This window comes from Rhinopithecus roxellana, chromosome 19 (genome assembly GCF_007565055.1).
Source record: "Rhinopithecus roxellana isolate Shanxi Qingling chromosome 19, ASM756505v1, whole genome shotgun sequence".
Taxonomy (NCBI): domain Eukaryota; kingdom Metazoa; phylum Chordata; class Mammalia; order Primates; family Cercopithecidae; genus Rhinopithecus; species Rhinopithecus roxellana.
The window spans coordinates 28,103,988-28,131,663 of NC_044567.1; the positions used below are offsets into that span (position 1 = coordinate 28,103,988).

At 37.7% G+C, this 27,676-nt stretch overlaps 1 protein-coding gene across 2 annotated transcripts in view; it reads right to left on the reverse strand.

The window, feature by feature from the left end:
- ANKFN1 (ankyrin repeat and fibronectin type III domain containing 1) overlaps positions 1-27,676 on the reverse strand; it is a 352,347-nt gene that overhangs the window by 156,009 nt on the left and 168,662 nt on the right. Inside the window, exon 1 of one of the 2 annotated variants that reach the window (XM_030923600.1) lies at positions 24,158-24,223. Coding sequence is in view for 1 of the 2 variants with exons in the window: in XM_010380653.2 (XP_010378955.2) it covers positions 24,158-24,292 (135 nt within the window). In the remaining variant the exon portion in view is untranslated. Of the gene's footprint in view, positions 1-24,157; positions 24,293-27,676 lie in introns of those variants that run through there. The other variant, XM_010380653.2, reaches the window with a different exon arrangement.

Genomic DNA, 27,676 nt, shown 5'->3' on the forward strand with positions numbered 1-27,676 from the left:
CTGAAACCCAGAGGGAGGAAGTAGCTTATTCATGGCCACAGAGCTAATTGGTTGCAGGAATGAAATGACAACCTCCATTTACTATATAAACATATTCATTTACATACAGACATATATATGATTGAACCTCGACTCAAGTCTTTACTTCTCTATCCCAAGTGAGGAAGTGTCTCTCTGTAACCTAGGGGGTCTGTTCAATTCCTCTTGGGTATATACAACTGGGAGTTTTCTACTTACATGCCCCTAGATGCTGGCTTCTGTTGGGTATATAAGAAAGTGTGGCTCTGTCTCAGATGGACAGACACAAGTTAACTTCTGCATAGCCCCAATTTCTTGAGGTAGCAGTTAACTTGCATCTGTCCTCTGTCCATCTGAGGTTTGGTGAACTATCCCAGTACTCAGAAGCTTCGGGAATTTGTACCCATAGGCCCATCCCTGCTCACCTCAGATACCCTGGATGGGGTCCACCAAAGCACTCACTACTGGCGTTCTTCAATTAGTACTTGACTCTTGTTTCAGAAATCTCTAACGACATCCCCACCGATGTCACACCTGAAGTCAGTTTCCAGATCAGCCATGCCATTCAAAAGCCACCCACAATTACTTTGGGTATTGATCTTGAAATTTTGATGCTATCAAGGCTGTGGCTGCCTGGCAGGTGTATATGTATTGGATGAACAAAGGAATGAATGAAATAACTAGTCAAGGTAATTCTGTGCAAAGTGTCTCCCTGGTAGAGCCTCTGATGCACCGGGCCCAGCACTCTCTGGAGCATGTCACTGCCTTCTCACCACTTCCCCTCAAATGTTTTAAATTTAATTTTTAAAATTAGTACATAATAAATATACACATTTTGGGGTATATGTGATAATTTAGTACATTTATATAATTTACAAAGATCAAATCAGTGTAAATTCCTATCACTTTAAATATTTAGGAGCCTAGTATATAGGAAGACTCATAGTATCTAATATTTTTGTTGTTGTAGGCATTCAATTTAGAATAAATGAGTGCACATATGAGATTCTATTATATTTAATATACTAGAGCACTACCCAGAAAGTTAATTTCATCTTCATGCCTTTGAACTGGATTCCATGTCTGCCAGCACAAACTAACTTTGATTCACTTTGACTTTAAGAAATGGAGATTCATTTTCATTACGTTGTTAAATGTCCTCAGGCTTTTTGTTTGTTTGTTTGTTTTCTTTTTTTTTTTTTTTTTTGATTTCCAGCTTTTAAGTTCATGGCTACATGTGCAGGATATGTAGGTTTGTTACACAGGTAAATGTATGCTATGGTGGTTTGCTGCACAGATTATCCCTTTACCTAGGTATTAAGCCTAGCATTCATTAGCTATTCCTGCTGATGCTCTCCCTCCTCCCAGCCCGCAACCTCTGACGGGACCCAGTATGTGTTGTTCCTCACCATGTGTCCATGTGTTCTCATCATTCAGCTCCCACTTAAAAGTGAGAACGTGCAATATTTGGTTTTCTGTTCCTGCATTAGTTTGCTGAGGATAATAGCTTCCAGCTTCATCCATGTCCCTACAAAGAACATATCTCATTTTTTTAATGGCTACATAGTATTCCATGGTGTATATAAACCATATGTTCTTTATGCAGTCTATCATTGATGGGCATTTGGGTTGATTCTGTGTCTTTGCTATTGTGAATAGTGCTGCAGTGAACATATGCATACATGTATCTTTATAATAGAAAGGTTTGTATTCCTTTGGGTGTATACCCAGTATTGGGATTGCTGGGTCAAATGATATTTCTGCCTTTAGGTATTTGAGGAATCACCATGCTGTCTTCCACAATCCTTGAACTAATTTACACTCCCACCAACAGTGTAAAAGTGTTTTTGTTTTCTCCACAATCTGGCCAGAATCTGTTGTTTTTTGACTTTTTAGTAATAGCCATTCTGACTGGTGTGAGATGGTATCTCATCGTGGATTTTATCTAATGATCAGTGATGTTGAGCTTTTTTGCATGTTTATTGGCCACATGTATATTTCTTTTGAGAAGAGTCTGTTCATGTCTTTTGCCCACTTTTTAATGGGGTTGTTATTTTTTCCTGTAAATTTGTTCAAGTTCCTTGTAGATGCTGGATATTAGACCTTTTCAGATGCATAGTCTGCAAATATTTTGCCCATTCTATAGGTTGTCTGTTCACTCTGACGATAGTTTCTTTTGCTGAGGCACCTTTTAAGTTTTGTCTGCAATTTCCTTCGAGACAAAAATACTTCCTAGACCCTTTTAAGGTGGTCCTACTTAGTCAGTCTTAGTGATGTCCAGGAGGCCCTACCCAGTTTTAGCTAAATGGACATATTTACATTTGGAAGGATGATGCAATGCATTGTCTGTAATGTATATGTATGTGCATGTTTTCATAAATCTTTAATGACCTTCTCAAAAGTAGAAATGGAAAGCGAGGTGATTTGGCATCTTTTTTTCTTCCATCTACAAATCCTTTACCTTTGATTCAATAGCAAATAGAGGCTTTTCTCTAACTTATTTTTTTCCATTCCCACAAAAATTCCAGATTCATATGCAAGCTGGCTCACATGGGGATTGCCTTAACTTCCTTCTTTCTGCCTTCTGTCTCTAGCTTTTTCCTTCAGCATTAATGCCCCAGTTCAAGCCATCTGTTTTCTCTACACCATTATTGTTCCCAAAATAACTCTACATTCTTTTGTATCTCCCACAATGCCCAGAAGTCCAGTAAATAAATTCTTGTCTATTGATCAAATTCCAGCCACTTGCCCTCTAACTGATGACACCTACCCACATGGCCCCTTTTGTCTTTGCTCATCTCCCATCTGTTCCCTTCAGTCAACATAGGTTGACTTTCTCTGTCTCTCTGACTTCCTTCTCATCCTCCCCCAGCTGTCCCTTCCTTCCAGGCTATTCTGTAGCTGTTTCCACTCTTCTAGCTTCATCTATCATTATGTTTTCTTTTTCTACTCTATATTTAAAATTTTGTCAGATAAGATGGTGAGAAAGACAACTTTCTGTTATTTGTTATTACAAATATGCCCCTCCCAACAAATTGTACTCTTAAATTTTTACTCTTATGGAAAGAGACAAGCATTTGAGAATCAGTGTAGCTTTAGTTTTGGAATTTGGCAGGCCCAATTGGAATCTTGATATTGTTACCTGCAGTCTATGTGACTTTGGGAATCTTATGTAAATTCTATGAGTTTATTTCATCATTTGTCAAAAGACATTTATCAAAACTCTTTTTTTCTAGAGTTGTGAAAATTAATCAACAAATGAAAGGTACCTATTCTGTTTTGTGCATAGTATCCACTCAATAAAGAGTAGAAATTATTACATTAAGTATCTTTCTCAAAATAGAGACATCAAAGTATATCATAACAATTTAAATAGTTTTATTGCTTGTTTTAAATAATGTCTTGAAATTAATTTTATGTACTCAAGTAGAGACTTCCGTATGTTTGTTTATGGTAACATATAATAAAACAGATATAGGAAGTAGAAACTTCAAACTATTAGAGGGAAGGGTAGAATAAAGATTAATCTAAAATAATTTAAAAATTAAAAAATAAAAAACATAATAAACAGAAAATGTAAAATGAAGTCATAAGGTTAATGTCCTAATATTGGCTTTTCATAAACGATGAAATAAACTCAGGGAATTTAAATAAGGTGCCAAAAGTCACAGAGATTGTAGGTAACACTATCAGAATTCATTTGGGCCTGCCATTCCAGAACCAAAACTATAGGTTGAATATATCTGTGCTCACAACATATTCAAAAGTTTACTTTTCCTAATAAAAGACAAAGACTCTCCAACTGGAATTCCTAAAAAGCCATTTACAAATGGCACACCTAAATAAACATTTCACATAAAGATTGAAAATAAAAAAAAAATAGTATGTCAATGGGAATGGCAGAGAAAGGACCTCCAAAAGTCCTTTTCTCTATAAAAGCAAAGAGAACCATAGAAAAATGGCTAAAATTAACTTTTTCGGGATCTGGGAAGTTAACCAAAGGCTTGCAGCAATCCAGGATGTCTTTATTCAAGAAAAATGGCTGAATTTAGTAAGAACAGCAAGCTTTGTGGCATTCTAACTTGCCCTGTTCCCATATTCTCCAGGTCTGTGTCAGTCTTGGAAACTGACAGTTTACATTCATGGTAAGAGCAGTGGCCTGTCCCATCAAGCTACCATTGACTTCCTTGGCAGAATTACAAAAAACTTATTTAAATTTCATCTAGAACCAAAAAAGAGCCCATATAGCCAAGACAATCCTAAGCAAAAGGAGCAAAGCTGGAGGTATCATGCTATCTGACTTCAAACTATACTACAAGGCTACAGTAACCAAAACAGCATGGTACTTGTACCAAAACAGATATATAGAACGATGGAACAGAACAGAGACCTCAGAAATAACACCACACATTTACAACCATCTGATTTTCAACAAATCTGACAAAAACAAGCAATGTGGAAAGGATTTCCTATTTAGTAAATAGTGCTGGGGAAACTGGCCAGTCATATGCAGAAAACAGAAACTGGACCCCTTCATTACATCTTATACAAAAATTAACTCAAGATGGATTAAAGACTTAAATGTGAAACCCAAAACCATAAAACACCCTAGAAGAAAATCTAGGCAATACCATTCAGAACATAGGCATGGGAAAAGACTTCACGACTAAAACACCAAAAGCAATTGCAAAAAAAGCCAAAATTGACAAATGGGAGCTAATCAAACTAAAGAGCTTCTGCACAGTAAAAGAAACTATCATCAGAGTGAAGCGGCAACCTAGAGATTGGGGGAAAATATGTGCAATCTGCCTCTCTGACAAAGGTCTAATATCCAGAATCTACAAGGAACTTAAATAAATTTACAAGACTACCAGAGTTGCTACATCATTAACAAAATGCTTAATTTTCAAGAAAACTATGCATGAACCATGCACAGAAACAAAAATTATGTCCCTTACTGAGGAAATAAAGCAGTCAATAGAAATGATTCCTGCAGAATCCCAAATGCTGGACTTACTACACAAAGACTTTTAAATTAGCTATTTTAAATATGTTCAAAGAACTAAACCATACCCAAAGAAACCAAGAAAATTATGAGAATGATGTCTTGCCAAATAGAAAATACAATAAAGAGATAGAAATTATGAAACAAATCAAGAACCAAATAGAGATTCTAAAATTTAAAAGTACAAACAACCCCATCAAAAAGTGGGCAAAGGATATGAACAGACACTTCTTAAAAGAAGACATTTATGTGGCCAAAAAAAATATGAAAAAAAAGATTATCATCACTGGTCATTAGAGAAATGCAAATCAAAACCACAGTGACATACCATCTCATGCCATTTAGGATGGCAATTATTAGAAAGTCCTGAAACAACAGATGCTGGAGAGGATGTGGAGAAATAGGAACGCTTTTACACTGTTGGTGGGAGTGTAAATTCGTTCAACTGTTGTGGAAGACAGTGTGGTGATTCCTCAAGGATCTACAATCAGAAATATCATTTGACCCAGCAATCCCATTACTGGGTATATATCCAAAGGATTGTAAATCATTCTATGATAAAGACACATGCACATGTATGTTTATTGTAGCACTGTTTACAATAGCAGAGACTTGGAACCAACCGAAATGCCCATCAATGATAGGCTGGATAAAGAAAATGTGGCACATATACACCATGGAATACTATGCAGCCATAAAACATGTCCTTTGCAGGGACATGGATGAAGCTGGAAGCCATCATTCTCAGCAAACTAACACAGGAACATATAACCAAACACTGCATGTTCTCATTCATAAGGGGTTGAACAATGAGAACACATGGACACAGGGAGGGGAGCATCACACACGGGGGTCTGTTGGTGGGTGTGGCCAAGGAGAGGGAGAGCATTAGGACAAATACCTAAAGCATGCGGGGCTTAAAACTTAGATGATGAGTTGATAGGTGCAGCAAACCACCATGGCACATGTATACCTATATAACAAACCTGCATATTCTGCACATGTATCCCAGAACATAAAGTAAAACTAAAAAACAAACAAACAAACAGTAACCTGTCAGCCACTGGAAGGGGGCAGAATGGGGTTGTAGCTCCTTTAAAACACCACTTCCAGAGAACTGTCATTATTTGACCTGTATGGGGGTTTTCTAGAAAACCCTACTTGCAAGGCTTATCTTTATTCACTCTGACTTAGAGCCTACCGAGGGCTAATAGCCTTTTCTTCTGTTTTTTTTTTTTTTTTTTTTTTTTTGTTGTTGTTGTTGTTGTTGTTGTTGCTGGGGTTTTTTTCCCCCAAAAACAAAGATTAGTAATTGTTTAACAATAATTTAACTATGTTAGATGGGGAATTAGATGTCCACAGAGGGCTTTGAAAAACTCTGTCATTTTCCTGAGAATCTAACAGACTACAGGGCTGGGAGCATGCTCAGAAAAGACCTGAGAACACCCTAAAATCTCATCTCTCTCCGACTTCATGGCTCTGCAAGCAGGAAGTGAAGACTAAGGTGGTATTTTCAGCTGCCTGGCTGAGTACTGAAGGTGTGCCTCAACACACACATGCAGAGCTCTTCAGCAAAAACTAGGATGCTTATCAGTTCTAGGCATTTAAGGAAATTCTGTTCAATCATTAACTCACCACTAAGTTAACCAAGTAGTGACTTCAGTGGCCACATATAACAAAAAAAATACAGGTTTTACAAATTTAATTCTGAAAAATCATTAAACAACAATGAACACTGGGGAGGAGGGGTAGTTCCCAGAGTTGCTACATCATTAACAAAACGCTTAGTTTTCAAGAAAACTATGCATGAAGCATGCACAGAAACAAAAATTATGTCCCATACTGAGGAAATAAAGCAGTCAATGGAAATGATTCCTGCATAAGCCCAAATGCTGGACTTGCTACACAAAGACTTTTAAATTAGCTATTTTAAATATGTTCAAAGAATTAAACCATACCCAAAGAACTAAAGAAAATTGTGAGAATGATGTCTTGCCAAATAGAAAATATAATAAAGAGATAGAAATTATGAAACAAATCAAGAACCAAATAGAGATTCTAAAATTTAAAAGTACATTAATTGAAATGAAAAATATACTCTACAGCAGATTTGAGCAGGCAGAAGAAAGAATCACAAACATAAAGACAGATCAATCGAGATTATCCAGTATGAAGAGTGAAAAAAATATGAAGAAAAGCGAAGAGTGCAGTGATCCTTGTAACACTGTCAAGTGTACCAACATACAAATAATATGAGTCCCAGGACAAGAAGAGAGGTATAGAAAGGCTATATGAAGAAATAATGGTCAAAATATCCCCCAATTTAAGTATGTATCCATAGGCTCAATGAGCATTAAGTAGAATAAACTCAAGGAGAGCCACACCTAGATACATCATAAACAAACCATTAGAAGCCAAAGCATAGAGAGAATGTTAAAGATAGCAAGAGAGAAAAGACTCATCACATTCAAAGCATCCTCAAAAAGATTAACATTTTCACCAAAAATCAAAGGGGCCAAAAGGAAGCGGTATGACATAATCAAAGTGATGAACAAAAGACTGTCAAGAATTTCTCTACCTAACAAAATGACACTTTAAAAATAAAGAGGAAATTAAGATACTGCCAGATAAACAAAAATTTTGATACTATACCTACTCTACAATAAACATAAACAAGACTCCTTCAGGTTGAAATGAAAGGGACACTAGATAGTAATACAAATTCACATGAAGAAAGATAAAGCATTGAGCAATGACACATATAGACTCAAAATAAAGGGATGGAGGAAAAGCTACCAAACAAATGGAAAACAGGAAAAAGCAGAAGTTGCAATCTTAGTCTCTGGCAAAACAGACTTTAAACCAACAAAGAACAACCACAACAACAAAAACCAAGGACATTACATAATGGTAAAGGGTTCAATTCAGCAAGAAGGTCTAACTATCCCAAATATACATGCACCCAACACAGGAGCACTCAGATTCATAAAGCAAGTTCTTAGAGACCTTCAAAGAGACTTTGCTTCCACACAGTAACAGTGGGAGATTTTAACACCCCACTGATAATACAAGACAGATTATCAAGACAGAAAATTAACAAAGATGACCAGAACTCAACACTGGAACACTGGAACTCTCCACACCAAAACAACAGAATATATATTTTTCTAATTGCCACATGGTACCTACTCTAAAATCGGTCACATAATTGGAAGTAAAACACTCCTTAGCAAATGCAGAACTGAAATCATATCAAACAATCTCTTGGACCACGTTGCAATCAAATTAGAACTCAAGACAAAGAGATTCACTCAAAACCATATAATTACATGGAAATTGAATAACATGCTCCTGAATGGCATTTGGGTAAATAATTAAAATAAGGCAGAAATCAAGAAGTTCTTTGAAACTAATGAGAACAAAAATACAATGTACCAGAATCTCTGGGACACAGTTCAGGCAGTGTTAAGATGGAAATTTACAGCACTTAGTGCCCCCTTCGAAAAGTTAGATCTCAAGTTAACAACTTAACATCACAACAAAAAGAACTAGAGAACCAAGAGCAAACAAATCCCAAAGCTAGCAGAAGACAAGAAATAACCAAAATCAGAGCTTTGCTTAAGGAAGTAGAGACATGGAAAACCATTCAAAAGATAAATTAATCCAGGAGTAAGGTTGTTGAAAAAAATAATAAAATAGATAAACCATTAGCCAGAATAATAAAGAAGAAAAGAGAGAATATTCAAATAAACACAATCAGAAATGATAAGGGGGATATTACCACTGACCCCGTAGAAATACAAACAACTATTAGAGAATATGATAAACACCTCTATGCACATAAACTAGAAAATCTAGAAGAAATGGATAAATTCCTGGTCACATACACTCTCCCAACACTAAACCAAGAAGAAATTGAATCATTGAAGAGGCCAATAATGAGTTCTGAAATTGATGCAGTAATAAATAGCCTACCAACCAAAAAAAGCCCAGGGCCAGATGGAGTCACAGCTGAATTCTACCAGATGTACAAAGAAGAGCTGGTATCATTCCTACTGAAACTATTCCAAAAAATTTCAAAGGAGGGACTTTTCCCTAACTGATTCTATGAGGCCAGCATCACCCTGATACCAAAACCTGGCAGAGATACAGTAAAAAAGAAAACTTTAGGCCAATGTCCTTGATGAACATTGATGCAAAAATCCTCAACAAAATGCTGGCAAACTGAATCCACGAGCACATCAAAAAGCTTATCCACCACGATGAAGTAGGCTTCATCCTTGGGATGCAAAGTTGGTTCAACATATGCAAATCAATAAATGTGATTCATCACATAAACAGGACTAAAGAAAAAAAGCTGCATGATTATCTCAATAGATGAAAAAAAGACTTTTGATAAAATTCAACATCTCTTCATGTTAACAACTCTCAATAGGTGCTGAAGGAACATACCTCAAAATAACAAGAGCCATGTATGATAAACCCACAGCCAACATCGTACTGAATGGGCAAAAGCTGGAAGCATTTCCCTTGAAAACCGGCATAAGAAAAGGATGCCCTCTCTCACTACTCCTATTCAACATAGCACTGGAAGTTCTGGCCAAGGCAATCAGGCAAGAGAAAGAAAGAAAGGGCATTCAAATAGGAAGACAGGAAGTCAAACTATCCCTGTTTGCAGATGATATGATCTTATATCTAGAAAATCCCACAGTCTCAGCCCAAAATCTTCTTAAACTGATAAACAACTTTAGCAAAGTCTCAGGATACAAAATCAATGTGCCAAAACTACTAGCATTCCTATATACCAACAACAGTCAAGCCAACAGCCAAAACAGAAATCTACTCCCATTCACAACTGTCGCAAAAAGAATAAAATACCTAGGAATTCTGCTAACTAGGGAGGTGAAAGATCTCTACAAGGAGAACTAAAACCACTGCTCAAATAAATCAGAGATGACACAAACAAATGGAAAAACATTCCATCCTCATGGATAGGATGAATCAATATCCTGAAAATGGCCATACTGCCCAAAGCAATTTATAGATTTAATGCTATCCCTATTACACTACCATTCACAATCTTCCCAGAACTAGCAAAAACTATTTTAAAATTCATATGGAACCAAAAAAGAGCTCGAATAGTCAAGACAATCCTAAGCAAAATGAACAAGGCTGGAGGCAGCACACTACCCAACTTTGAGCTATAATACAGGGCTACAGTAATCAAAACAGTGTGGTACTGGCACAAGAACAGAGACATAGACCAATGGAAAAGAATAATGAACCCAGAAATAAGACTGTGCACCTACAACTATCTGATCTTCGACAACACTGATAAAGACAATAGGGAAAGGATTCCCTATTCAATAAATGGTGCTGGGATAACTGGCTAGACATAAGCAGAAGATTGAAACTGGAACCCTTCCTCACACTATATATAAAAATTAACTCAAGATAGATTAAAGACTTAAATGTAAATTCCAAAACTATTTAAAAAACCCTGGAAGACAACCTAGCTATGCCACTTAGGACATAGGCATGGGCAAAGATTTCATGATGAAGATGCCAAAAGCATTTGCAACGAAAGCAAAAACTGACAAGTGGGATCTAATTAAACCAAAGAGCTTCTGCACAGCAAAAGAAACTATCAACAGAGTAAACAGACAACTTACAGTAAAAGAGAAATTTTTTGTAAACTATACATCTGACAAAGGTCTAATATCCAGCATCTAAAAGGAACTTAAACAAATTTACAAGAAACAACCACATAAAAAAGTGGGCAAAGGGCATGAACAGACACATTTTCTTCAAAAGAAGACATACATGCAGCCAACAATCATATGAAAAAAGCTCATCATTACTAATCATTAGAGAAATACAAATCAAAACCACAATGAGATACCATCACACACTAGTCAGAACAGCTACTATTAAAAAGTCAAAAAATAACAGATGCTGGCAAGGTTGTGGAGGAAAAGGAACACTTATACACTGTTGGTGGGAGTGTAAATTAGTCCAGCCATTGTGGAAAACAGTGTGGTGATTCCTCAGAGACCTAAAGACAGAAATACCATTTGACTCAGCAATCCCAATACTGTGTATATAACCAAAAAAATATAAACCATTCTATTATAAAGACATACATGCATATGTTCATTGCAGGACTATTCACAGTAGCAAAGACAGGGAATCAATCTAAATGTCCATCAATGATAGACTGAATAAGGAATATGTGGTACATATATACCATGGAATACTATGCAGCTATAAAAAGAACAAGATTTTGACCTTTGCAGGGACGTGGGTGGAGCTGGAGCCCATTATCCTTAGCAAACTAACACAGGAATAGAAAACCAAATGTTGCATGTTATCACTTATAAGTGAGAGCTAAATGATAAGAACACATGGACACATAGAGGGGAACAAGAGATACTGGGGCCTTTCAGAGGGTGAAGGGTGGGAAGAGGGAGAGGATCAGGAAAAACAACTAATGAGTACTAGGCTGAATACCTGGGTGATGAAATAATCTGTACAACAAAACCCGATGACAAAAGTTTACCTATGTAACAAACCTGCACTTGTACCCCTGAACTTAAACCAAAGTTAAAAAACAGAAAGCACTGAGAAGGAAATTATACAGACAAATATAAAATACAGTATAAATATAAAGACGGCATAAACTTATCTTTTATTTTTGTATTTTTTTCTCCTTTCTGATTTAAATGACAATGAAATGGAAATGAAATCAAGAAAACAATTTAATTTACAATAACATCAAAAAGATTAAAATACTTAGAAATAAATTTAACGAAAGAAGTAAAAAACTAATTTTCAGAAAATACAAAACATCATTGAAATAAATTAAGAAAAATATAAACAAATGGAAAGACATTCTTTGTTCACGGATTAGAAGCCTTGATATTGCCCACCCAATGGGAGGCACTGACTGGAAATTGGAGAGTCAGGCAGTGGTATTTACCCCTCTTCATCGGTGGGGTATCCCTTTCAATTCAACTTATTTCTTCTGCATTACAGAAATTGCTTCCTCCTTTTGTCCCTGCAGGCTTTACCATTCCTTACTGGTTTTCACTAACTTGCCCATTCTTTTGTAAGTGTTCTTATTAATAACCTCCCCTCTGTTCTTCTGTTTGAAAGCACTGTATGATTCTTGCTGGGATCTTGAATAATACATCATATAATCCCTATAACATCCATAAGAGTTTCTTGAAATGGATAGCAACAGTACTCTTTGCAACTTTAAACTGAACTGAAAAAAAATACTCAAGTGTTAAATAAATATAAGGTGGGTAAAATAAATACGGAGTCCTTTAAAAAGACTGGACAAGGAAACTGTATCTGTTGTGTTAAATATGGGATATCACTCTTAAGAGAGCATTCCTCATTAGCCATTTTCACTGAAAAACTCACAGGTTGAAGTCTATCATTACATTTTATTCCATTCTTTTTTTTTAAATTATACTTTAAGTTCTAGGGTACATGTGCACAACGTGCAGGTTTGTTACATAGGTATGTATGCGCCATGTTGGTTTGCTGCACCCATTAACTCATCATTCACATTAAGTATCTCTCCTAATGCTATCCCTCCCCCAGCCCCCCATCCCATGACAGGCCCTGGTGTGTGATGTTCCCCACCCTGTGTCCAAGTGTTCTCATTGTTCAATTCCCATCTATGAGTGAGAACATGTGGTGTTTGATTTTCTGTCCTTGTGATAGTTTGCTGAGAATGATGGTTTCCAGCTTCATCTATGTCCCTGCAGAGGACATGAATTCATGCTTTTTTATGGTTGCATAGTATTCTATGGTGTATATGTGCCACATTTTCTTAATCCAGTCTATCATTGATGGACATTTGGGTTGGTTCTGAGTCTTTGCTATTGTGAATAGTGCTGCAATAAACATACGTGTGCATATGTCTTTATAGTAGCATGATTTATAATCCTTTGGGTATATACCCAGTAATGGGATCGCTGGATCAAATGATATTTCTAGTTCTAGATCCTTGAGGAATCGCCACACTGTTTCCACAATGGTTGAACTAGTTTACACTCCCACCAACAGTGGAAAACATTCCTATTTTTCCACATCCTCTCCAGCATCTGCTGTTTCCTGATTTTTAAATGATTGCCATTCTAACTGGTGTGAGATGGTATCTCACTGTGGTTTTGATTTGCATTTCTCTGATGACCAGTGATAATAAGCATTTTTTCATGTGTCTGTTGGCTGCATAAATGTCTTCTTTTGAGAAGTGTCTGTTCACATCCTTTGCCCACTTTTTGATGGTGTTGTTTGTTTTTTTCATGTAAATTTGTTTAAGTTCTTTGTAGATTCTGGATATGAGCCCTTTGTCAGATGGGTAGATTGCAAAATTTTTCTCCCATTCTGCAGGTTGCCTGTTCACACTGATGGTAGTTTCTTTTGCTGTGCAGAAGCCCTTTAATTTAATTAGATCCCATTTGTCAATTTTGGCTTTTGTTGCCATTGCTGTTGGTGATTTAGTCATGAAGTCCTTGCCTGAGCACCCAGATTCATAAAACAAGTCCTTAGAGACCTACAAAGAGACTTAGACACCCACACAATAATGATGGGAGATTTTAACACCCCATTGTCAATAGTAGACAGATCGGTGAGACAGAAGGTTAACAAGGATATCCAGGACTTAAACTCAGCTCTGCACCAAGCGGACTTAATAGACATCTACAGAACTCTCCACTCAAAATCAACAAAATATACATTCTTCCAAGCACCACATCGCACTTATTCCAAAATTGACCACATAATTGGAAGTAAAGCACTCCTCAGCAAATGTAAAAGAACAGAAATCACAAAAAAGTGTCTCTCAGAGCACAGTGCAATCAAATTAGAACTCAGGATTAAGAAACTCACTTAAAACCACACAACTATATGGAAATTAAACAACCTGCTCCTGAATGACTACTGGGTAAATAACGAAAGGAAGGCAGAAATAAAGATGTTCTTTGAAACCAATGAGAACAAAGACACAATGTACCAGAATCTCTGGGACACATTTAAACCAGTGTGCAGAGGGAAATTTGTAGCACTAAATGCCCACAAGAGAATGCAGGAAAGATCTAAAATCAACACCCTAACACCACAATGAAAAGAACTAGAGAAGCGAGAGCAAACACATTCGAAAGCTAACAGAAGGCAAGAAATAAGTAAGATCGGAGCAGAATTGAAGGAGATAGAGACACAAAAAACCCTTCAAAAAAAATCAATGAATCCACGAGCTGGTTTTTTGAAAAGATCAACAAAATTGATAGATTGCTAGCAAGACTAATAAAGAAGAAAAGAGAGAAGAATCAAATAGACGCAATAAAAAATGATAAAGGAGATATCAGCACTGATCCCACAGAAACACAAACTACCATCAGAGAATACTATCAACACCTCTATGCAAATCAACTAGAAAATCTAGAAGAAATGGATAAATTCCTGGACACATACACCCTCCCAAGACTAAACCAGGAAGAAGTTGAATCTCTGACTAGACCAATAACAGGCTCTGAAATTGAGGCAATAATCAATAGCCTACCAATAAAAAAAAAAAAAAAGTCCAGGACCAGATGGATTCATAGCCAAATTCTACTAAAGGTACAAAGAAGAGCTGGTACCATTCCTTCTGAAACAATTCCAGTCAACAGAAAAAGAGGGAATCCTCCCTAACCCATTTTATGATGAAGCCAGCATCATCCTGATACCAAAGCCTGGCAGAGACACAACAAAAAAAGAGAATTTTAGACCAATATACCTGATGAACATCGATGCAAAAATCCTCAATATAATACTGGCAAACCGAATCCAGCAGCACATCAAAAAGCTTATCCACCACGACCAAGTTGGCTTCATCCCTGGGATGCAAGCCTGGTTCAACATACACAAATCAATAAACATAATCCATCACACAAACAAAACCAATGAAAAAAACCACATGATTATTGCAATAGATGCAGAAAAGGCCTTTGACAAAATTTAACAGCCCTTCATGCTAAAAACTCTCAATAAACTAGGTATTGATGAAACATATCTCAAAATAATAAGAGCTATTTATGACAAACCCACAGTCAATATCATACTGAATGGGCAAAAACTGGAAGCATTCCCTTTGAAAACTGGCACAAGACAGGGATGCCCTCTCTCACCACTCCTACTCAACATAGTGTTAGAAGTTCTGGCCAGGGCAATCTGGCAAGAGAAAGAAATAAAGGGTATTCAATTAGGAAAAGAGAAAGTTAAATTGTCTGTTTGCAGATGACATGATTGTATATTTAGAAAACCCCATCATCTCAGCCCAAAATCTCCTTAAGCTGATACGCAACTTCAGCAAAGTCTCAGGATACAAAATCAATGTACAAAAATCACAAGCATTCCTATACACAAATAATGGACAAACAGAGAGCCAAATCATGAGTGAACTCCTATTCTCAATTGCTACAAAGAGAATCAAATACCTAGGAATCCAACTTACAAGGGAAGCGAAGGACCTCTTCAAGGAGAATAACAAATCTCTGCTCAATGAAATAAAGGACACAAACAAATGGAAGAACATTCCATGCTCATGGTTAGGAAGAATCAATATCGTGAAAATGGCCATACTGCCCAAGGTAATTTATAGATTCAATGCCATCCCCATCAAGCTACCAATAACTTTCTTCACAGAATTGGAAAAAAACTGCTTTAAAGTTCATATGGAACCAAAAAAGAGCCTGCCTTGCCAAGACAATTCTAAGCAGAAGGGAAAAAGCTGCAGGCATCATGCTACCTGACTTCAAACTATACTACAAGGCTACAGTGACCAAAACAGCATGGTACTAGTATCAAAACAGAGATATAGACCAATGGAACAGAACAGAGGCCTGAGAAATAACACCACACATCTACAACCATCTGATCTTTGACAAACCTGACAAAAACAAGCAATGCGGAAAGGATTCCCTACGTAATAAATGGTGTTGTAAAAGCTGGCTAGCCATATGTAGAAAGCTGAAACCGGATCCATTCCTTACACCGTACACAAACATTAATTCAAGATGGATTAAAGACTTAAATGTTAGACCTAAAACCATAAAAATCCTAGAAGAAAACCTAGGCAATCCCATTCAGGACATTTTATTTTATTCTTTATGGTGGTCTTAAGCACAGTATTAAAAGTATGACTCTGATATAAGGTTGATTGAACTTTACGTTTTGGCTTTTTAACTTATTAACTATATGACCTTGAGCAACTCTGATATAAGGTTGATTGAACTTTATGTTTTGGTTTTTTAACTTATTAACTATATGACCTTGAGCAACTTACTTAGCTTTCCTGAACCTCAATTTCCTCATAATTAATATTATTCCTCACGTTAATAGTAATAGTCATGTATTGTCCAAAAAGGGATATCAGAATTTTAAATGAGCAAATACATATACATTGTTTAGTAGCATGCTGGAAAAAATAGGTGTTCAATAAATATTAGTTATTACCTTTTAACAGGTCTTTTGAGGTATAATTAACATAAAATAAACTGCATGTTTTAAAAAGTACAATTTGATTAGCTTTGACATAAGTGTTCACTCATGAAACCATTGTCACAAACAAGATAAAGAACATATACATTATTCTCAAAAGTTTCTTTGTGTCTTTTTGTAATCTTTTCCCCACTCTCCTGATTGGTCAAAGGTGGGCTGTACTTGGGTCAAACTTGGCTATAGGACGAGGCTTTAGGAGATATTAGCTAGGAGACTACCTTTTATGGGAATGTTAATTTCTAGTTTTACATTTTCTTTTTCTGCATGATAATAATGTATCCTAAAATATTTAATAAATGCCATGTTAAATGTTACAGCCTACCAAACCTTTAAGGAATGATACCAATTCAACACACAACTCTTCCAAAAATTTGGCTTCATTTTCAAGGCTAGTACTGCCCTGATACTAAAACCAGGAAAAAGGCAAGACATGAAAACAAAGGTATGGACCAATGTCTGTCATGAACATGGAGGCAAAAAATTTCAACAAAATGTTAGCAAATTAAATCCAGCAATGTATATTATAAAAAGGATAATGCATCATGACTAGCCAGGGTTCATTCCAAGAAGGCAAGGTTAGTATAACATTTATCTACCCATTAATGTCAATGTAATTTAATACATTAAAAGAGAGGATAAGGAGGAAAAACTATATGATCATGTCTATGGATTCATAAAAAGCATTTGGATTTCATAATATACATTTATTCATGGTAAAAAATTTTACAGGAATGGAAGGGAACTTCTTCAACCTGATTAAGATAATCTTTTAAAACCTATAACCAATATCATACTTACTGAGTAAAGATTAAGCTCTTCTAAGATCAGAAACAAAGCAAAAATGTCCACTCCTACTTTTTCTACTGTATTGGGCATCCTAGCCAGTGAAGTAGGGCAAGGAAAATAAGTCAAAGACCTATATATTGGAAAGAAAGAAGTGAGATAGTCTTCATTTGCAGACGACATGAAAGTTTACATAGAATAATCTGATAAATCTACAAAAATCCACTTATGAAAAGCCTGGATGCTGAACATGACATGATATTAAATAATGAAATTAAAGAAGAGCTATATATGTATATACACAATGTGTACGTGTATACACACACACACACACACATACCTTGCTCATGGATTGGAAGACTAGGTATTGTTAAAGTGTCAGTTCTTCCAAACTGACCTATATATTCCATGCAATCTCAATCAAAATCCTAGCAGGCTTTTTATTTTAGTAGAAATTGACAAGCAGATTCTCAAATTTTTATAGAAATGGAAAGGATCTAAAATAGCCAAAACAATTTTGAAAAAGAAGAACAAAGTTGGAAGTTGTGATTTCAAAACTTCCTATGAAGCTACAGTAATTAAGACATATAGGATTGGATTAAGGATAGCCATATAGATAAAGACAATACCATAAAGATAGAAATATAGATGAATGAAACAGAATAGACAACCTGGAAACAACCTATACATATATGATCAATTCATTTCTGAAAAAGGTGTCAAGGTAATTCAATAGGGAAAATGATAATCTTTCCAACAAATTGTACTGAAACAATGGTATATCCATACCAAACAATTTAAAAACCCTCAATCCCTATTTCACATCATATACAAAAATTAACCTAAAATAGATGATCCTAGACCTAAATGTAAAAGCTAAAACTATAAAATGTTTAGAAGAAAACATAGGAAAAAAATCATACAGTAGCCTGGAGAATGCAGGTCCAAAATGAGGAGTAGCCTGTGCAGAGTGGAGCCTCCTCACATTGGCTTCACAACCACCTGTTCCCTGGGCTTTGCTGCTTACATAAGCAGAGAGCCTCAATTGCCACCATCATCCTGTCTCCTAACACTACCAGCTGTCTCAGGTAGGGGGCGTGTTTTGACATGGCCCCCATCATGCTGGTTGTGACAGTAGCTGCAGCAGCCCTGACCCATCAAGACCCACGGAGGCCTTAGCTTTGCTTGTGGCTACCCTAAGAGACTAACACCACTAAAATGGAGAAAATTGGACCGGTGAGACACAGGAGACTTTCAGTAGCCTGTAGATAATTTCCTCTCTATTCCTTGTTGTAGATTGTTCTGAGGGCTACCTGGAAGCCAATGCATACAAAAGAACAACAAGATGTGTCTTCTTGTGAGGCAATTGCTATTTCAGTTACAGCCACCTTTGTTTTCCTTTCTTCCTTGACTCACTTCCCTTTTTTCTTCACTCTTGATGCCCTGAGGTTGTATGTCAATATCCAATATATCATTTGCAATTGGCTTTACCTTAAGTTTTGTTTGTGCATGCTAAAACAAGATATAACAATAACTCTCTGAGGAAATAGCTACTTTTAACTATATTCTCATTTTACTGAGGCCCAGAGAGGTTAGCTAACCTGTCCAAGATGTTACAGCCAGTAAATGGAGCAGCAGGATTTGAACTCTGGCTCCAAAGTTCATGCTTATAACAACTCTGCTATTATTAATTCTAAGGGACCTTGATCTGGCTGCCTGTCAGCTTCATCTTCCTAGATCTTGATTCTGAAGTCAAGACTTCTTACCATGTTGCGAGTCCTGACACCTCCAGAGGTCATGTTTCACTGGAGCTTGGGTTGTGGGACTTTCTCAGCATATTTGTACTGTGACAAAAGATCTGAGCCAGTCTGGATGAGAAGCAGTGGTAAGACACAGCATATTCAAAATAGGAGTTCTAACCATGTTTGACAGCTGGGTAGACAGATATAGTCAGTGAGAGGGACATTTCTGACCGGGAAAAGATCGCTCTTCTAGCTGTGATGTGAACTAGGGGACCTTAAGCCTTCAACCTGCCTGTGACTAGGCAGAAAAGGAAGTTAGACTCTTTCCATTCCCCGCCTGCTGTTAACATAACAGGTGTGTCTTTTAGTGTGAAAGGGTGGCCAATTCTATTACAATGATGACACAGAATGGAAGCCACTTTTCTAGTTCCTGTGCCCTTTAATGTATATATATTAAGTGACAAGTTTTGAAAAGTCAGCTGTAACTCCATGTCAAGAGGAACACTATTTTTGATGTATGAAAGCATTTGTTTATGAAGAAGAGGATAGAAAGACGATTAGTATTGATTCTACAGTTCATCAAGTACTTATGGATGATCTACTTTGTAACCTGTATCCTGTGATAGACCCAAGGGATTGAAAGTAAGTAAGACAGTATCCCACATAGGGTAACCAACTGTTTTAGTTTGTTCAGGACTGAGAGAGTGTTTCCAGGATGCAGAACTTTCAGAGCTAAAACTGGGACAGTCCTAGGGAAATTGAAATGAGCTGGTTACCCTACGTGTTCCCAAGGAGCTCATAGGCTAGAAAGGTAGTCAATTATGCAAATGCATAGCTATGCAATAGTGTGGTATGTGAAATTATGGACTAATAATACTAGCTTATATTTCTTGATATGGCTTGACTGTGTCTCCAGTCAAATTTCACCCTGAATTGTAATAATCCCCACATGTCAAGGGCAGGACTAGGTGGAGATAATTGAATCATGGGGGCGGTTTCCCCCATACCATTCTCATGGTAGTGAATAAGTCTCATGAGATCTGATGGTTTTTTAAATGGGAGTTCCCCTGCACAAGTGCTCTTGCCTGTTGCCATGTAAGATGTGTCTTTGCTTCTCCTTTGCCTTCTGCTATGATTGTGAGTCCTCCACAGCCATGTGGAACTGTGATTCCATTAAACCTCTTTACTTCATAATTACCCAGTCTTACCTTTATAAATTTCCTTTAGTAGCAATGTGAAAACAGACTAATACACTTCTATAACACTTTCTATGAGCCAAGTGCTATTTAGAATAACGCATGTCTTAGTCCCTTCAGGCTGCTATAACCAAATACCACAAACTGTGTGGCTTATAAACAGTACACATTTATTTCTCACAGTTCTGGAGACTGGAAAGTCCAAGACCAAGGCATCCAGAAGATTTGGTGTCTGGTGAGGGCTGACTTTCTGGTTCAAAGACAGAACTCTCTTGCTGTATCTTCACATGGTAGAAGGAACTAGTTAGCTCTCTGGGGATGCGCACTAACTTCAATGATGAGGGGTATGACCTAATACCTTCCTGAAGGCCTCAGTTCCTAATACCACCACCTTGGGGGTTAAGATTTCAACATTTGGCTTTGGGAGAAACATAAGCATTCAGTGTGTTGCAGTGTTTTTACATGTATTAACTTATTGAATCCCATCACAGCCATGTGGAGGAAGGACTATTAGTATCTCCATTTTACATAGCTAGAAATTGAGGCACTACTAAAGGGTAGTAAATCTGGGATTCAAATCTAGGCAGTATGAGTCTAGATTTGAGATCTTAACCTCTAAACACTTCTCTCAATAAACCTAAGACATAGAAGTAGCACAGAGGGGTGAGTGATGAACTTTCTGGGTGACAGGATGTGGTCATTGGATAAGAGGTGGTGAGAAAATGGGTTAGAGAAGGAGATGCCTGAGGATTTTGAATGATGAATGAGGAATTAACTAGCAGGAAGGGCAAAAGGGGCATTCTAGGAATAATAGTTCAGGTTAGGATATAGAGATGGGAAACATCATAGTGACATTGGTAAGTCAGTGCCAGTGAGGGTCCCCATGAAATTTTTCTGGGCTCTGACACTCACGGTGGTGCATTTCATCAACCATGCCAGGACATTTGGAAAGAAGCCCAAAGAGGTAGCAGGGCCAGACCACCAAAGGACCCTTATGCCACGATAAGAATCATAGACTTTAACCTGTACCCAACAGGGCAGCACTGGAGACTTTGAAGTAAAAATTGAGATTTGCTTTTTTAGAGAATTGCTCTGGTAGCAACTAGAGGATTGCTGGAAAGGGGAGAGATGTAGGAACAGTGGTGGGGGACAACCAAGTATGAAACTCTTAAAAAATTACCCCATGAGAGCTGGCGACTTCAACTAAAGCTTGTGGCAGTGGGGATGGAGTGGGCTGGACGGATTCAAAGGACGAAGGACATAAAATGGACTAAATTTTGTTAGTGATCGGATGAAGGGGCTAGAGAGATCAGGAAACCCAGTGATAAATTCTGTGATAAATTAGCTGACTGGGCGAATGATAGTCACCCTCCCCCGCCTTCCCCCACACTTTTTTTTTTTTTTTTTTTAAAGGAACATAGGCAGAGAAGTGAGTTTAGAAAGGGAAAAGATAGTGAGTTTGGTTTTCCACAGTGTGACTCTCAAAAGCCTATAGGAAATTTAGATGGTATTGTCTAATCCAGATATTCCATAAAAGAAGGAAATAACTTGCCTGAAGGGTACTTATTTTTCTGATGAAGAGTGAAATAATAATTACAAGTGAAGTTCTTAGAGACAGGTATGAAGCAAACACAAAGCAGAATAATTAATAGAATACTAATTCCACATCCTTTGGGTTATCTTTGAAGTAGAAAAAAATTAATACACTCATTTATCATAAAGTATCAGTGGCTTACTTTACTATTTCCTCTAGAAATGTTTGAATTTTATAAAAAAGATATCAATACTTAACTGAATCTCTGATGAAAGAATTTCAGGTGCCCTAATACAAAGAGATGGGAAAAATTTTGGGGGGTGGAAATAAGCCTTCTAGAGGTTCTCAAATCATAGTACATTGGCAGCTGCTAATTCCAAATTTATGGGTACAGGAGCAATTTGAGCAGCTGAAAGTTGCCATAGTTCTATAATACACGGATTATACCCATACCTGAACTACCCTCTGAAAAAAAATACTTCCATGTTTGTTTCAAAACATTGATGATCTTTAGGATCTTGGGGTTATAAGTATAGCAAGTCAGTTATCACTAATCAATATTTTAAAAAATCCTATTTATTTACATGACCTATTTATTTGAATTTGAATTTTTTTAACATCACTTCTCAGCTCCTTTCTCCTCTTCTAATTCCCTAAGTGTGACCATGCTTCCTTCAGAGTGTTCTGGATCTCTTAGATGAGGAAAGGGACATGGATCCCCTTATCCTCACATAAACTCTCATCTGTGTATTTCTGATGAATGACCCCTGGATTAAAGTACATGAACAATGATCTTGAATACTTAATGCACCATTTAACAAAAGAACCTAAAGTAGTATCTCATGAGTACATTAATTGAGCTTAGCATGTCTTCTTTGAAACAATTAGGAATAGAAGGAATGGCAAAACAGAGATCCACAGAGGCTAAGGAAATTTCCAAAAGACATATCTTTAATCTGGGACCCAGCACAAATATGCGGCTATCCTGACATCTCACCAGTCTTGCAACCAGTAGGCAATTCGGTCTCCTTGCTGTTAGAATGCCATCATTTGTGAAATGGCCAAATCACCTGGGAGAATGACCTTGGCTCTTGTGATTGAGTGGCTTGGAGATCCTTTCCACCAGGCAAAACTTCACCCATCTCTCCAGTTTCCTAACTTTGGTTTTTATTTAGAGAAACATGCTGCTCACTGTTCTGACATCATTCATCTTTGTCAGCACCCAAGGCCACAACTTTGTCTGAACAGCCAGAGATACAGTACTCTATCTCTACTGCAGATAGAGTACACCAAAGACATTAAACTCTATATGACACTTATATGGACTCTGAATTCACCAGAGATGGATTGATGCTGCCATAAAGCCTTGGGGTAGCCAGGCAAACAAAAGACTAAGGAGACTGGTGGGGGCGGGGACGGTGGTAAGAAAAGCAAGATCTTTCTACATTCACTTTCTCTCTCTGCTGAGGTTGGCCTATATCTTATTTAGAAAATGAAGAAACCAAGTGAGTATGGGGATTTTTGGAGCCCAGTACAGAAGCAAACTCAACCTTGATTATCAGTGGAGCTCCTGATGACTCTGACCAGGCCAATGATCAGCGCGGGTAACTGGATACTTAGAACATCCCACTTTGAACCCAGTGCACCTCATCAACCCTATATCTTTTATGAAATAAAGAAAAGACTTAAATAACATAGATGCAAAAGTAGTGGTGGATCAAGCAAGGGTTTAAACACATGTCCATTGATTCCTTTGGCAGATATCCTCAGTATCACAGTCATAATGTTATTTATGGGCACGCTCACCCAGGATGAACAGAGTGCTAGCATTCCGCTCTGCTTGCCCAGTCTGAAAACTGGATTAAAGACAGTAATATATCTGGGTTTGCATTCAGGATTATCAGCACGATGGAACTCATCTTTACCTGACCCAACAGGTGTTTTGTTAGGGACTCAGGAACCTGACTGGAAAATAATTTTACACAAAAAAACAGTAATGTATTTTTCATAGCTAATGCTAATCAGTTATGCAAGCACTTAATGTGATTAAGCTTCCTGCAAATAAAATGCCCAATTATCAGAAATGGGGCTTCCCTACCCCCGTCCTGTCTCTCCACAGGGACGTGTATGTACAATTGCAGACCACTATGTGTGTGTGTGTGTGTGCCCGTGTGTATTCTTCATGGACCACCTGCAGCTAACTTCGGAGGATGCAGATTTTTAAGTTTTATTTAAGCCACAGCAACACATACACACATTAAAAATAATCAGCGACTAAGAAAGCCCCATATTCATATGAAGAAAGACAACAATAAATTTGACTTACCAGTTTATGCTGTTTGAGGCAGCAGAGGAACAAGTTGTTGGTAATTGTCCAGTGCTTTCATTCAATAAATCACATTGGCTTTCCTTTCTCCTGTGGCTCAGCCTCTGTGCAAAGCAAGCGAACTTCCTTCCTATTCTGCGTAAAGAATGAAATGCGAACAGGATCACTACAGGCGAGAGACGAAGTCCATGATCACGAAGCTACTCTTAATGCAAAATAAAAGAGCAAATGATGCATGGGGAGAGAAAGGGAGAGGTAAACAGCTTGGCTCAGAGGCTAGGTGTATTCTCTAGACTGCAGCCTGGGGAAGGTTTGATTCCTGTAGCTTGTGTGCGTGTAGTAAAAGGATACCATGACTTCAGCGTGTGTTTAGCCTATCGTATCTGTGAGGACCATTTGAAACGGCTTGCAGAGACATCTAGCTTCATGGCAAACAAGACTGAATCCGAACCAACTGTCACTCGGGGTGAGCAGAGGGGCAGTCGGTCACTACATCAACGGCAGGGAAAGAAATATTGTCTGGCATCCAAGAGCTCATCCAGCAATCTGTGAGTGCAAATGATCTACAGCCCTTCTGGGGCCAGACACCCCCTTGTTTCCACAGCTGTCTCGGACCAGAAGCACACAGGTAGCCGTCACATCCCTTTACCACAGGGCACCTGCGCAATTCCTTACAAGCTCCTAGCGGGAGCTAGGGGGCATCTAAAGAAAGCTCTAAATCCAGTCAGGGCTGCTGAAACTGTGCTTGGGTTTTTGTCTGAGCAGGTTCAGAGAAAGTAGTCAGCAGATGTGGGACTTAGGGCAGCAAGAGGCTCAGTCTCAGGAAGATGATTCCAGTGCTGCTTCTATGCCAGCCACATATGGGTATAGCCGGCTCCTTTCACAGCATTGTGCTTTACATGACTAATGAAAGACACAAATAGATTTCCTAGAAAGCTGCATATGTAGGCATATTTAATGGTTCTCACTGAAATAAAATGGCAAATGACCTTCACAGGCTGCTTGTTATGTTGGGGGGTGGGACTTGCCGATTGATGGCACATACGAATACTGCACACATGCGCGTACACACACACACACAGCAACACATGGCCCTAGCAACAGCATTAAGAATCTTTCTAAAGCTCTGTTCTGATTCTTTCTCTACCAAATGAATGTTCAGCTGCTGTGATGACTTCAGGAGTAATTTTGGACTCTTCTGTTAGGCACTGACTAGTCTGTTATTTATACCTGGAGCCAAATAAACTCTCAAATTTTGAATGAGACTCTGTAGCAAATCAGGAGAAAGTCTCTTGATCATAAACAAGAGGGTGGAGAGTTAATCTTTGGCCTGGTAATTGCTTAGAATCCTGGAAATGACATATTGTATTCCCCAAACTCTCCCCCTTTCTAAAGATATTATCTCCCCCCATAGCTCGCTCGCCCCCAACAGGTGACTGTTCTGCAGCTCCGATCTGAGGCAGGGCTCAGTGACTCATAAAACCTGGGTGGCCAAAAGGAAGAGCTTGGTTTAGCTTTTAACAATTGTCTTACTTTTTCTTTTCTTATTAAAAAGGCAAAATATCTTTTTTGAACATTTACTATCACTTTCTATCCTTGGATTTATTTGTCCATGGAAGCATTACTGTGAATAATCTAATTTAGTAATATTCACGCCCTTGAGGCTTAGAGGGCTATGTTTTTCATTAAGGATTAAGAAAGAGTCTGGCTTCTCTTGCACAGCCTAGGCCAAAATGATTGCCAGGTAAAAACCTACACTTTCATCTAGAAACATTTTGGCTTTAATGCAGATTTACTTGAATTACATCTGCTGTGGTAAGCTAGGTGACTGAGTAACTCTACTAAGGTTAGGGGGTTGCCTCACAGGGGTCATGAGTTACACGTGCCATACAGACCTAAGAGGACAGTGCCTCTGATAATAGTAGCAACACTTTCTACAGCAAATACTCAAGTTGAGTCAAAAAGCTCATGTTTATTGCAAAGGAAATTCATTAATTCATCCAACTATTCATTAATCTACTCTTCAGTAGACAATAACTATTTAGTAGGTTAGATTCATTGTGCTACATACTTTAACGTTACTTAGAGCCTATTGATGAAGTATAAACTCCTCGACATACCCTAGAAAAATTTCCCATATTCTGGCTCTTCCTATCTCTCTAGCCTAATTTCTCACTACCTTTCTATTTGCATTCCATGCTGTAGCTTTTTTGAATATCTCTTAGTTCCTTGGACATGCTATATTCTTTCTGAAAATCAGATCATCAAATACGATGGGTGTTCTTCTGCCTGGATGCTCAGTTCCTTATGTCTGGCTAACTCCTGTACAGCTTTGGAATCTTGGCTTAAACATCAACTCTCAGAGATATTTTTCTAGCCCTTAGGCTGTTAGGGTCCCTGTTCTGTGGTCTGAAAGCATGACACCTTATATTCTGCCATCATTATATCCATTATATTTTATTGCATTCATTGTTTAGCATCAGTCATCCCCATTATATTGTCAGAGTTTAAGTGCAAAGTCTCTTATTCTCTGCTGTATGTCCAGGGTTTAGCAGAGTTCGTGGCACGTAGAAGGCATTCAATAAATATTTGATGTTTTGTTGAAGTGCTTAGCATGTATTTTTTGAATGAATACATAAATCACCTGGAGGAATAATGGGAAATGGGGTCTCAGAATTGAAAGGAATCTTAAAGTTCTCTTGGTATGTCTAATCTTTCTTGCCAAGTGACCATCCACAGAAGGCTTGCCTCCTCCAATTAATCCTTCTGGATTAATCTCAGCCCACATTGATCACACTCTTACTTTGTCTCCCACTTTCTAGCACTTTTACAGGATGTTCTTCCTTTTTGTTCTCTGACTGTTTCCTGGACTTCGTCTCATCTCTGCAAACTGGTACTCTATAACTCTTAGCATAAGCCTGCAATTATCTGATGCTTGATTCACTGAACATCAAACACTTGAACAGGGAGTTAAATGATCAGAGTCTTGTTTTAGGAAGATTTCTCTGGTTCTGAGGGAAGTATAAGTGAGATTAGCCAGACCTAGAGAAGACTCTAATAATGACTACAGCACGAGATGGGATCTAAAGGCAGCTTTGCCCTTTCTTTCCTTCTACTCCTCCCCCATGACTCCACCCTCCATGTCATAATACCAATGTTCTCATTTGGAACACTGAGAATGTTTGTTCCACACTCAGAACTTCCCCTCCACCCAATTCCACCCCCACAGTTATTTAACTTGCTTAGGGTATTTGCGAATGTGTCTCACTGATTCAATTAAAGGCTCCTTTAAAGGCAGGGATTGTGTTTTATTTTGCATCTTTCTCCTTCAGCCACTACACCTCCTGCCCTAGTAAGTGCTCAGTAAAGGTTAAGAAAGAAAATCATTTATTATATGCAGTGTATTAAATGAAGCAATGTGGTTGGGAGGGCGCATTGCTCCCATTCAAAGATGAACAGGGCATCTTTTCAAAGATAAAAGAGATATATTTAGCAAGAGATATGCAACCGATTATAATA